The sequence below is a fragment of the Cucurbita pepo genome, chromosome LG16, assembly GCF_002806865.2.
Source record: "Cucurbita pepo subsp. pepo cultivar mu-cu-16 chromosome LG16, ASM280686v2, whole genome shotgun sequence".
Classification (NCBI taxonomy): domain Eukaryota; kingdom Viridiplantae; phylum Streptophyta; class Magnoliopsida; order Cucurbitales; family Cucurbitaceae; genus Cucurbita; species Cucurbita pepo.
The window spans coordinates 6,772,604-6,785,219 of NC_036653.1; the positions used below are offsets into that span (position 1 = coordinate 6,772,604).

At 40.2% G+C, this 12,616-nt stretch overlaps 3 protein-coding genes across 4 annotated transcripts; 2 read left to right on the forward strand and 1 right to left on the reverse strand.

Moving 5' to 3' along the window:
- Positions 1-1,711: 1,711 nt before the first annotated feature.
- LOC111776793 (pumilio homolog 2-like) lies at positions 1,712-7,426 on the forward strand. The gene is made up of 9 exons (XM_023656160.1): positions 1,712-2,658; positions 3,163-4,586; positions 4,689-4,830; positions 4,908-5,015; positions 5,620-5,832; positions 5,917-6,027; positions 6,275-6,469; positions 6,628-6,802; positions 6,901-7,426. Exons 1-9 carry the CDS (start codon positions 2,053-2,055, stop codon positions 6,948-6,950), a joined length of 3,024 nt encoding a protein of 1,007 aa, XP_023511928.1. The 5' UTR covers positions 1,712-2,052; the 3' UTR covers positions 6,951-7,426.
- Positions 7,427-8,595: 1,169 nt separating this feature from the next.
- On the forward strand, positions 8,596-10,185 carry LOC111776720 (transcription factor PCL1-like). Of its 2 annotated transcripts, XM_023656045.1 has the most exons (2): positions 8,596-9,167; positions 9,269-10,185. In XM_023656045.1, exons 1-2 carry the CDS (start codon positions 9,165-9,167, stop codon positions 9,998-10,000), a joined length of 735 nt encoding a protein of 244 aa, XP_023511813.1. In that variant the 5' UTR covers positions 8,596-9,164; the 3' UTR covers positions 10,001-10,185. The 2 variants fall into 2 exon arrangements, with proteins under 2 accessions (XP_023511813.1, XP_023511812.1); XM_023656044.1 differs by having other exon boundaries at positions 8,597-10,185.
- Positions 10,186-10,290: 105 nt separating this feature from the next.
- Positions 10,291-12,295, reverse strand: LOC111776719 (pentatricopeptide repeat-containing protein At5g59600). The gene has a single exon (XM_023656043.1). The coding sequence runs from the start codon at positions 11,964-11,966 to the stop codon at positions 10,323-10,325; it is 1,644 nt and encodes a 547-aa protein (XP_023511811.1). The 5' UTR covers positions 11,967-12,295; the 3' UTR covers positions 10,291-10,322.
- Between the last annotated feature and the right edge of the window lie 321 nt (positions 12,296-12,616).

Consider the following 12,616-nt stretch of genomic DNA (forward strand, 5'->3'; position numbering starts at 1 on the left):
GGGACCCACAAACTAATACCGGTTGGTTCGGACCGGGTCTGGTCCGTTGCCACGTCAGGACGCCGAATTTGAATTTCAAACTGTCTGGTAAGAGAAGAACGTTCTGTAACGAGGCGACTTTGAATTGAACGAGTTATTATTTTTTTTAAATATAAAAACGACACGTCGTATTGAGAGCGATGGCAGATGCCAAGAGGACGACGACAAGAAATTGGAGATTATTTAATTTAATAGAATAAAATAAAATAAATTGGGTGGTGAATTCTCGCCCAAGGTATTGGTCTAATTAAAAAAATAAAGTATAATTTGTGGTACTAATCTTGGTTTAAATTAATTATTATATAAAATCATAATTAAGGATGACATAAGTGATGACATGGCATTAATAAAAATAAATATAAATAAGATAATTTCAATTAGGATAATGTAGGATTTTATATTTATTAAATTAAAATGCGGGAATTTAGAATAAGATTAGTTGGGAAAAATGATTAGCGTGACAGATCAAAAGAAATTGGTTTTTTTCTCTTTTAGGTAGCCCACTAATTTTTGTCTCTTTGTTACCAACGACCATCGCCGCCGCCGCCGTGCTTTTAACCACCGCATACGGCGGTGGACTCTGTCGTTTATGGGCTGTGGGCCTGGTTAAATGAGAATCCAAAACCGGGAAAACCGCCCAGAGTGAAATGGGCCTTTACCATCGAAATTAAGCCCATTGAATCTAAACTGGACTAAGAAACTTTATTGGGCTGGATCTTAATGGGCCTTATTTTGATGGGCCCAATACTTCACTGTAAATAGATACCATTGATCACCAATTTCTCGGGTAATTTCATATTAAATTTACTTTTTTTTTTCTTTTTCAAATGATGTGTTCTATTACAGTAAAAAAAAATATTACTAATTTTTTTAATTACTGTATTATTATGAAAAATAATGTTTATTTATTTAGTATATGAAATCTAATATTATAAAAAATATAAATATTAATTTATAAAAAATAGACATGAAATAATATTTTCAAAATACTTATTTTAATATATTAAGTTAAAAAAATTTTACAAATGGTAAAAAAGTAAAATATATATATATGTGTATGTATTAAGGTACAAAAAGGATAGGGAACAGTAAAAGTGAAAAAAAAAAGACAGAAACAGAAAAGCAAGTAAGAAGTTAGAAGTGTGTATTAGGATTTTTCTGAACATATAAGGTACCGGTCGAATCCAATGGAACTGACGTGTCATCTGGAGATTCCTTGTCTGAAGCACGGAAGAACTCATCTTCATCGTTTATTATTTTTATTGTATTTATTATTATTTTTTTAAATGTGATTATTTTTATTAGTTACTTATCATTGCTTCGCTTGGTCAATCACTGATTAATTTTTTTTTTTTTTTATTTCTTCCGGATATTTGAGTTTAAATATAAAGACGATATATATATATATATATATATATATATATATATATAGATTTTTACCTTCACTGTATTTAATCTCAGCTTCAAATGGAATAAAACCCTAAAAGGGTTCTCGTTTGTAGCAATCGCCGCCGGATTGATCTCAGCTGTCCCCGTCCTTGTTCTCTATATCTCAATCCTTCGTATTGATCTCATTTCAGCTGCGGGAATCTATTTCTTTTTTTTTTTTTTTTTTTTTTTTCCTCTCTTTCCTTTATATTTTTATTTCTTTTCTTTTATTCATCTNATATTTGTTACGCTGGTGGTGTTATTACATGAAGATTATGTCGGGGAATTTTCCGTATTTTGGTAGAATTTAGGTTGTAGTGAAAATTAATGCTTATTACACTTGTTTTCGGGTTTGTAATTGATGGTTAGGTTGTGAAGGTTTGGGTTAGGGAATTGGTGGAACGAATCGAAATTTTGGTTTTGATCAGTTTAGGATGGTTTTTTTGAAGCTGTAAATAGTTGTTTCTGGTTGTAGGAATTTTGTTTCGGGATTAGTTTTTCTTTTTTCTATCTCTTTTTATTTAGGCGTAGCGTTTTGTTGTTGCGCTGAGGCAGTGATCAGATAGGGGCGGAAGGGTTAGACCGATGTTTGGTGGTAACGAAGGATCGTTTGGTGATGAATTAGAGACGGAGATAGGGTTATTGCTTCGTGAACAGCGTCGGCAAGAGGCTGATGATCGTGAACGAGAGCTGAATTTATATAGAAGTGGATCAGCTCCGCCGACTGTTGAAGGCTCTTTAAGTGCGGTGGGTAGTCTGTTTGGTGGTATTGCTGGTTCTGCTAATGCCTTTGCGGAGATAACTGGTTCTAAGAATGTGAATGGTTTTGTATCAGAGGAGCAGCTTAGGTCTGATCCAGCTTACTTATCATATTATTACTCGAATGTGAACCTTAATCCTCGGCTTCCGCCTCCATTGATTTCAAAGGAGGATTGGAAGTCTTCGCAGAGATTGAAAGGGGCAAATTTGGGGTTGGGAGGGATTGGAGATACAAGGCGATCGAATGTTGGGGTGGATAGCGCTGGCAGATCCTTGTTTTCTATGCCCCCTGGGTTTAATGCTAGGAAACAAGCATCCGATGTCGAGTTGGACAAAGGGCGTGGCGCCCCTGAGTGGGGCGGTGACGGGTTGATTGGTTTGCCTGGGTTAGGACTTGGAACGAAACAGAAGAGTCTAGCTGAAATCTTTCAGGTAAATTGCTTCCTGTTACTAGATTCTATCATTTCCATTGCTGCTTCAGCCTTGTAATCTGTTTGATCATTGAAGTCTTGACATAGTACACTAGAAGTCTTGAGTTTATATTTTAAAATTTACAACTTGATAATATTTGGGTGTTAGTTAATGGTTTGTTCTCTTAACTTGATTTTGAGTGATTGATTTTAATCGGATTGATCAGTTCAATTTAATTTTCGAAGTGTTGTAACTGATATTGCGGCTGCTCATGGTTATTTTTGGCATTTTGAATCTGTTCTTGAAGTGGTTATATACTTCAATAATTTTTTTTTTTTGTCTATGTTGGCTTTCTAACATGCATCGAGTTCTTTCCAACATTGTATATCTCCCTTGCTTGTTATTCTATCCCATTTAGCTCAAGTTTCTCTTGTTGCTTGTTACTGTGGTGTGAGCTTGGCGTTTACGGAATAATTTAACTTTAAGAAGGTTTCCAAAGTAGTTTAACATCTAACGTCTATGCAGGATGACATGGGGCGCACAACTCCTGTTACTGGCCTGCCATCCCGTCCAGCCAGCCGCAATGCTTTTGAAGAAAATGTGGAGACTATAGGTGCTACTGATGAACTGGCCAATTTGCGTCATGACTTGATGATGTCTGAAATGCGATCCAGTGCTAATGGTCAGAGCTCCTCTGCTGGTCAAAGTATTGGAACCCCTTCTTCGTACACTTATGCTGCAGCTGTGGGTGGTTCACTGTCACGAAGCAATACACCTGATCCGCAGCTTGTTGCAAGGGCTCCTAGTCCTTGTCTTACCCCTATTGGAGGTGGAAGAGTTGCAACTGCTGAAAAAAGGAACATTGCAAGCCCAAATTCATTTAATGGTGTCTCATCTGGAATCAACGAGTCTTCAGATCTTGTATCAGCTTTATCTGGTATGAACTTGTCACCGGATGACACCATAAATGAAGAAGGCCATTTGTTATCTCAAATCAAACAAGATTGTAATACCCAACAAGGCTACACATATGGCCTGCAAGGAGGTCAGAATCATATTAAGCAACAGTCATTTGCAAAGAAGACCGATTCTGGGGGTCAATCCAGATCTTCATTCTCGGATGTTTCGTCTCATAACAATGGAGCACAGTATCAGCATGTGGATGGTACAAATTTGACTTATCAGAACTTTGGCCTTAGTGGGTACTCAATGAGTCCAGCTATGGCATCTATGATGCCTGGTCAACTCGGGACTGGTAATTTACCAACATTGTTTGAAAATGTTGCCTCAGCTTCAGCTTTGGGAGCCTCTGGTTTGGAGACCCGAGTTCTTGGTGGAGGTTTAGCTTCTGCAACAAACCTGACTTCTTCGGCTTCTGATTCACATATTCTTGGTAAATTGGGAGGTCAAATGACTGGTAACGCTCTTCAGGCATCCTTTGTTGATCCTGTTTATCTTCAATACTTGAGGACATCTGAATATGCTGCAGCACAACTTGGTGCTTTAAATGATCCTTCTCTTGATAGAAATTATCTGGGCAATTCATATATGAATCAGCTAGAATTGCAGAAGGCTTACGTGGGGTCTCTTCTATCACCTCAGAAATCACAGTACAGTGTCCCATTCAGTGGTAAATCTGGTGTTTCAAATCATCATGGTTATTATGGTAATCCAGCTTTTGGAGTTCACATGTCGTATCCCGGAAGTCCTATGGGTAGTCCTGTCCTTTCTAACTCGCCTGTAGGACCTGGTAGTCCTATCAGGCACAATGATCTTCATTTGCGCTATCCTTCTGGTACGAGGAGCCTAGGTGGTGTTATGGGTCCTTGGCATCTGGACGTTGGAAATATCAACGAAAGCTTTTCGTCCTCTCTTCTTGAGGAGTTCAAGAGTAATAAGACGAAATGTTTCGAACTTTCTGAAATTTCCGGTCATGTGTTTGAATTCAGGTATGTATATATCTTGCTTGTTGAACTGATTATATGTGGTTTATCACCACAATCCATCCTAAAGTAGTTTCTTCTCGTCTTCCGTTACTTTTTTATGAGCAGTGGGGATCAATATGGGAGCCGATTCATTCAACAAAAACTCGAAACAGCTACTGCTGATGAGAAAAATATGATTTATCAGGAAATTATGCCGCAAGCTCTTGCTCTGATGACTGATGTCTTTGGTAATTATGTGATTCAGAAGGTAATTAGTCCTTTTTGAATGATAATTGTTGTTATTTTCTTTGGTTTTATATGCTAATCACCAGAGTACGTTCGCAGTTCTTCGAGCATGGACTTGCAGTACAGAGAAGAGAATTAGCCAATAAGCTTTTCGGTCACATACTTACACTGAGCCTTCAGATGTATGGTTGTCGAGTGATCCAGAAGGTACTGCTTATCTTAAGCTCGAATCCTTATTATCTTCTGAAAACGGTGCCTGTTTTATTTTCTTTCAACTATTGAATCCAATATCCTCCTTAAAACATTTTCAGTTACTTTAGTTCAACATCAAATCTGCGTTCTTATAGACTTGAAGAGTTTATTGAGCAACCTTCTAGTATGGTTGCAGTTAAATCAGCTAATGAAAGTTTATGTTTTCGTAACGATCTATGTAAATGTTAATACTTGCAGTGATAAACACACTTTGAGTCTGGTGTGGAGGCTTTTGGTAGTAGTCTCCCTTGTCTTAGGTTGGGTTTGGACTCTAATCCTCTTCCTCCTCTTGTACATTCTTTGTGGTGCAACACATATGTGTTTCCGTGAGAGACAGAGACATGTCGGCTTGGTGATACGGTCACTAAAGAGTAGCTAAATTATCCACTCTGAAAAGAAAATATTTGAATCAAGCCATGATGAAGTTCGACTATGCTCGTTCATTATCGGTTGCTATTCACAATGTGACTAACTCTGATATTTGTAATACTCATTCGTAATGAGATTGCATGATTTACTGATGGTTGTCACATAAATATATGCCAACTCAATTGTTCAGGCAATTGAAGTAGTAGACCTGGACCAAAAGATTAAAATGGTCGGAGAGCTTGATGGACACGTCATGCGTTGTGTACGCGATCAGAATGGAAATCATGTTATACAAAAGTGTATAGAATGTGTCCCAGAATCAGCAATCCATTTTATAGTTTCGACATTCTTTGATCAAGTTGTGACGCTCTCAACTCACCCCTACGGGTGTCGTGTGATACAGGTGCTTTTTAAACAGTTTATTTTCTTAACTACATCGAGCGGATTTGACTTGTAATATCTTGCTGATACGTTTACCCCGTGACAGAGAGTTCTTGAGCACTGCAAGGATGAAAATACTCAGAGTCGAGTTATGGAGGAAATTCTAGGATCTGTTAGTATATTGGCACAAGATCAGTATGGAAATTATGTTGTTCAGGTTCATGCTTCTTAGACGACCTCTTTCAAAGCATTGATAATTCAATTTATGCTCCATTTACTTTATTTAGATGGATAATGTGTAATTTAAACTCTTTGATTTTAATCTTTTGGAGTGCTTGCTCGAGGTGCGAAAGAAGTTTAAGATATTCTGAACGTTTTAGTTTGTATCATCCTATCGGTATTTGGAGATACTCGATATTCCCCTTCGCTAATTACTTTCTTTGTTTGATTCTCCTCCTCAACAGCATGTCTTGGAGCATGGCAAACCTCATGAGCGTTCTGCAATTATCAAAGAGTTGGCTGGTAGAATCGTTCAAATGAGTCAGCAGAAGTTTGCCTCTAACGTCGTCGAGAAATGCCTAACCTTTGGCGGTCCAACAGAACGCCAGCTATTGGTGAGCGAAATGCTTGGAACTACAGATGAAAATGAGCCCCTTCAGGTTTGTGAACATTTGTCTCTTGTACACTGATAATCTCTCTATCGCCCGATCACGAACGACCATGTCCAATTGAGTACGAAACTGAATGTGAATTCTTACCAGTCATACATCTTCTCCTGAATGTGAATCCTTTTTATCTGTTATTGAATCTTATGCAGGCAATGATGAAAGATCAATTTGCAAACTATGTCGTCCAGAAAGTACTCGAGACTTGTGACGACCAACAGCGCGAGTTGATTCTCTCCCGAATCAAAGTTCATCTCAATGCGCTGAAGAAATATACTTACGGGAAGCACATTGTTGCCCGCGTAGAGAAACTTGTCGCCGCTGGAGGTATATACCTACATTCGTTCTCATCATCTTTAACGAACAACTCGTTTCGGACATGTTCAAATTGTTGACAGAAACATCTCCGTATGAATTAATTGCAGAAAGGAGAATTGCAGCTCAGTCTTCTCCACACTCTTCTTTGGTGACATAGGAAAGAAATTGTGTACAGCTAACCGAAGCAACCGCCAGATCGAGCGAAGCTTCATCGTCTCTTTCCACTCTTTTCCGTTTTATCATCTAGAGCTGTGGCTCAACCTCAACCTCAACCTCTCTATGAAGACAGGTATGAGCTGATTGAAAATAAAGCAAGTTGTTTGTTTGTACTTTGGAAGGAAGCCTGTACATTTGTAGTTTTAAGCTGCTTTATACGTAGAAATCGATCAATTTCGTGGTACCGATGTTGAATGGCACCCGATTGCTGCGGACGAGATTAAAAAAAAAAATGGCTGCCTGCCTATACTTAGTTTTTTCCTTTTTCCTTAAGGGCATGTAAATGACTTTTAAAAATGTTGAGGTAGTTTTTTCTTTTTTATCTATATGTTTTAGCGTGACTGTACAAAAATGTTGCCATGTGAAGAAGAGCTGTGTTTATGTTAGATTATATTGAGGCCATAGTTTTCTTCTCAAGTATGCTTCTTTCATCACTCTTTCCCCTTCAACTCTACTTGTTTCTTATTTATTTTGACCATAGAAAATAAAAGAACCGGTAGTCGTAACCGCTATTGTCTGCTTTGACTCGATATGTATTGCTATCACCTTTACGGTTTCGCTAGGGAGAGGTTTTCACACCCTTATAAGAAACAAGAAATGTTTTGTTCTCCTAATTGACAGGGATCTCAAAATCTACCCCTTTGGGGTCAGCATCCTTGAGAGATCTCACATTTGTTGGATAGATGGGTGTAGAAACCTCTTCTTACGAGCATTGGTTGGATAGATGGGTGTAGAAACCTCTTCTTACGAGCATTGGTTGGATAGATGGGTGTAGAAACCTCTTCTTACGAGTGAGGGTGTAGAAACCTCTTCTTACGAGTGAGGGTGTAGAAACCTCTTCTTACGAGTGAGGGTGTAGAAACCTCTTCTTAAGAGTGAGGCGGTGATACATAATGGGCCAAAGCGAACAATATATACTGGGCTGACAGTGATACATAACCTGAAATTGATGAGAGCAAATTTACGACACGTCTTCACTCAGCAATTTGAAGCAGATTCATCTGAATTTGCTTCTCGGATCGACCCATAACATCAATGTTCTAGCCGAATCCTTTCCCACTTTTCGAAGTCCGTTACAGCAATGTCAAATGAAATTAGTGACAGTGGAAATTCAACTTCGAGATTCGAATCCGAGCATTGATTTTACCCCAATCGTGAGATTTGATAAACCGATGAACGCGACAAACAGAAGAACAGATATTACGGTGGAAACGCCGGACACTATCTCCTTCGATTTCTCCACCAGTGCGGCGGATTCCGAGGCCAAAGTTTCCTGAGATGTGGGATGGAGCCTCCAAATTGAGATTCTCTTCGACGATTCTGCCGGAGAGGATTCAGAGCGAGAAATGTTCGTCGGCGAGAGAGAGTAGAGGATGAAGCAACGGCGTAGATAAACTAGGAAGCTTGCAAGATATGGTGGTGGCCATGGCTCATCCGCATCCTCGCTGTCCAGATCCACCGGATCTTTTCGTCGCCGTCAAGGCTCTCAGCGGTATTTCAATTTCAAAAAATAATTTAAAGTTTTGAAATTCAAAAGTATTTTTACGAGAGAAAACAAAAACAAAAACAAAATGCAAGAATGTTTTTATTAAATTACTGTTTCTCCACAAAATTACCATAATACCCTTCAAAATTGACTCGACCTGCGCTCTTCAACCAAGGTAAGGCACGCTCCAGATGTCAGTCCATCACGCGATCAGCTGTCGTTTTAATCTCAACCGCTGAATCATGAGGGCCATAGATTGACTAAGTCCACGTGTCTAGAATCCGTAGCGAGTACATTTACGAGTGAATTCTAGCGAGTAGAATTAAATAATGAAAAGAGAGCGATATTTGAGCGTCTCAAAAATATCTCGCCGAATTTGCCTCCTTCCGAGTTCCGACCCTTCTTCTTCCCTATGAGACAGTGTTCCCTTTCCGCTCACATTTTCTCTGATTTTCCCGCCTTCCAAACACATTCTTCCATACGAAAAATCTATCCATCGATCTTATCACCGTCCTTGCTGACTTCAAGATTCGAGTAAGCTACGTTAACCTCTCGATTTGGTTGGCTGATTACTGACATTTCTGATCCTGTTTGTGGTGGAATCGAAGAACAAGAGAATCTGCATCTGTAAATTTGTTATGGAGAAGAACAGGGAGTGCCGATTTGGTGATGGTAATGGTTGTATAAATGGCGATGAAAGAGTTTTTCAGTGGGAGGACGGCCTCCCCGACACAGAAAAATTAACGCCTCTTTCTCAATCGCTGGTATCGCAGGAACTGGCTTCGGCGTTCAGGATTTTGATGGAACCTCATCGGAGTATATCTGATGTTAAGTCGGCGTCGAAGACGACGATATTGAATATTTGCGACGGACAATCGGAAGGATACAGAGGTTTCGAGCTTAATTACGATCAGACGCGGGGGGAAGACGCCGCGATGATTGAATCGGACGAGGTGATAAATGTAGATGAGTTGGGATCCGATTCGCGGAAATTGAGGAGGATTGATTGTTTTAAAGAAGCAAATTCTGCGCCTCGGGGGGAGAGCTTGATCGAGGATGCGGCATTGGCTCGAACCTTGAAGCGGCCGAGGGTTGCATGGACTCCGCAATTGCACAAACGGTTCGTGGACGTGGTTTCTCATCTAGGGCTCAAAGAAGCAGCTCCCAAAGCCATTATGCGATTGATGAATGTCGAGGGATTGACTCGCGAGAACGTTGCCAGTCATCTTCAGAAGTATCGACTTTACTTGAAGAGGACACAACCATCCTCAACGACTGACGAGGCGACACAGAACTCACATGATTCTGCTCCCAGTGCCGATTCACAAGGAAACGGCTATTTTCCATCTACTTTTCCGATGACTTATGCGCCATCTCCGATGATGCCTATGATGTTCTATAGTATGGGAGCTCACGGCCACGGTCTTAGTCATACCGGCATGCCGATGGTTAACCTGAGCACTGTACCGACCCACTCGTGTAGCACGAAAGGGCAGCATGATTGATTGAAATGACAACTGACAAGTAAGCTTTAATTGCGCCTTACTTTCAATGTGCTCCTAATCCAAAGTTGAAATGATAAACGAAGTTTGAGAATCTCTCATTTCGATCTTCAATGGAGCATGCTTAAATTAGAGTCTGTTGTGAAAAGTTTGAATGAATTAGATTCTGTTTATTGGGTTCTCTCTGATGAACTACAACCTACACTCAGCTTAGTTTCACTTTCTTTCTCCCTTTTAGTATCTCTTTTCCCTCAAGAAAGATGAAGAACTCGAAGAACTTGGCTATGGAATGCTAGAAAAATCTTTGTCCTTTCGAATGGTTTTCCTAAGCTGTAGCTATCCAACTGCATCCAGGAAATCTCTTGAGCTTCCTCTTCTTCATCAAACTCTTTAGCTTCACAACATGTCCCCAACTGCCTGCATTAGCATATAGATCAGACAATAACAAGCTGTTCCCAACACTCCCAGGTTCCAATTCCGCTAAATGTTTGGCTGCTTCCTCTGCTAGTTCAATTTCTCCATGCTTCCTACATGCACCTAATAAAGCTCCCCATACATATAAATCCGGCTCAACTGGCATCGTCTTAATAATATCGTAAGCCTCCGCCAGCTTCCCTGCCCGACCGAATACGTCGACCATACAGGCATAATGCTCTACTCTAGGAACAATACCATGTTTAGTTTGCATCAATTGGAACAAACTCTTCCCTAGATCAACCATCCCAGCATGGGCGCAAGCAGTGAGAACTGCTGTAAATGTCAGATGATCAAGTTTCTTCTCATCATTATCCTTCATCTGATGAAAAAGCGCTATTGCTTCATTGCAGTATCCATGATTTGCATACCCAAATATCATGGAGTTCCAAGTAGCTGAATTCCTTTCAGACATCCTCCAAAATAGCATCCCTGCTTCATAAAAATAGCCACATTTTGCATACATATCAACCAGGGCAGTCCTCACATAAACATCCTTTTCAACTCCAAGAACCAGAGCATGCCCATGAATCTCCTTCCCACGCCGCCCGTTCCCCACCGACGCACAAGCAGGCAAAAGGCTACTGATTGTAGCAGAAGTTGGCCATAGCCCAGCATTCAACATCCTTCTAAATGTTCCAAAAGCCTCCTCATTTCTGAAATTCTGTACAAACCCAGATATCACAGATGTCCAAGACACTACATCTGGTTCTATCCCATTGGCTTCCATCTCTTTGAAAAGCTCATGAACCATCTCTTCTTCATCCATCTGAGAAAAGCCTGTAACCAAAGTGTTCCAAGTCACCAAGTTGGGTTTTACACCCAATACTTGCATCTTCTCCACCAGATTCAGAGCTTCCTCTGCCAATCCATGGTGGGCATAGCCTGAAACCATGGCGTTCAATGCCACCAAATCCTTCCCAGCCATTGATTCAAACACTCGCCGAGCCTTCTCGACCTGTCCACTTTTTGCATACATATCTATCAACGCACTGCAGACATAAGCATCGGATTCAAGCGAGTATTTAAGGATTAACGCATGCAATTTTCTCCCTGTGGGGATGTCGGAGAGGTGACCACATGCTTTCAAGACACTGGGAATGATGTACTCGCTAGGCCTGGAGCCTTGTCTCTGCAGCTCACAAAATACACTCAGAGCTTCTGTGTAAAACCCATAACGAGAATAGGCCCCAATCAAGACAATCCACCGGCGGGGATTTGTTTGGGGAATTTTGTCGAACACCTCCCGTGCATCGCTGATTTTTCCACACGCAGCGTAGAAGGCTATGAGCTTCGCAGCAAAATGTGTCAAACGGGCTAGTCCGTTGATGATCAATCGAGCGTGAAGTAACCTCCCGAAGTTCAGTTCTCGATCGCGTCCATACGTCTCGATGAGCTTAATATACTCATCGGATGAGGAACAAAACCCGCGGCGGATGGCCGGAAATCTGTTCGTAGCCTTGAGAAATGCAGCGCCGCCGGCAAGAGAGAGCATCCCAGATTCGACGAAGGCACGGTAAATGAGTAATTTTATGCACAAAACAAAAATGCTCAATACCCTGACGCCTGTTCTTCAGCTACCCGCTATCAGCACCTCAGAGCTTTGTGAGCTTGCGGGAGCGAGTCGTATCTGAAGAAGGATTTAGGCTTTTATAGCATCGACATGGAAATTTAAAATGCAGCCTTTCATGGTCTTTGGAGGAGGCAGCATTTAACAATTCTCTTCTCTGATGCCATTGGAATGCCATATATAATTTGGTTGAGATTCCCAATATTTGGCCATAAACTGTGATTTTATACTCGATTCATATCTGCACCTGCCCACAGTGGTGTTAAATTGAGAATGAACTAATTCAACTTCTATTTTCTCTTTCAATCAGTGGGCTCTCTCTTTCTCTCTTTCTTACCTCCTCTTGAAACTTGGCTCAAGCCTACGGGTAGGATTTTCCTTTTTTGGGAGCTTTAAAACGGGTCAGCTAGGAGTATATTATCTACTAATTTATAAAGAATTATATTTTTTTGCTTAATCATTTTTAATAGGATGATTTTAACTTAAAGTTGAAAATAGCTACAAATCATTAACCAAAAAAAAAAAAAAAAAAAAAAAAAAAAAAAAAAAAAAAAAAAAAAAAAAAAAAAAAAAAA

Coding starts and splice junctions, on each gene's coding strand:
- LOC111776793 (XM_023656160.1), top strand. CDS start 2,053: ATGTTTGGTGGTAACGAAGGATCGTTTGGTGATGAATTAGAGACGGAG. Junction 4,587..4,688: donor GGTCATGTGTTTGAATTCAG/GTATGTATATAT, acceptor TTTTATGAGCAG/TGGGGATCAATATGGGAGCC. Junction 6,803..6,900: donor GAAACTTGTCGCCGCTGGAG/GTATATACCTAC, acceptor AATTAATTGCAG/AAAGGAGAATTGCAGCTCAG.
- LOC111776720 (XM_023656044.1), top strand. CDS start 9,134: ATGGAGAAGAACAGGGAGTGCCGATTTGGTGATGGTAATGGTTGTATA.
- LOC111776719 (XM_023656043.1), bottom strand. CDS start 11,966: ATGCTCTCTCTTGCCGGCGGCGCTGCATTTCTCAAGGCTACGAACAGA.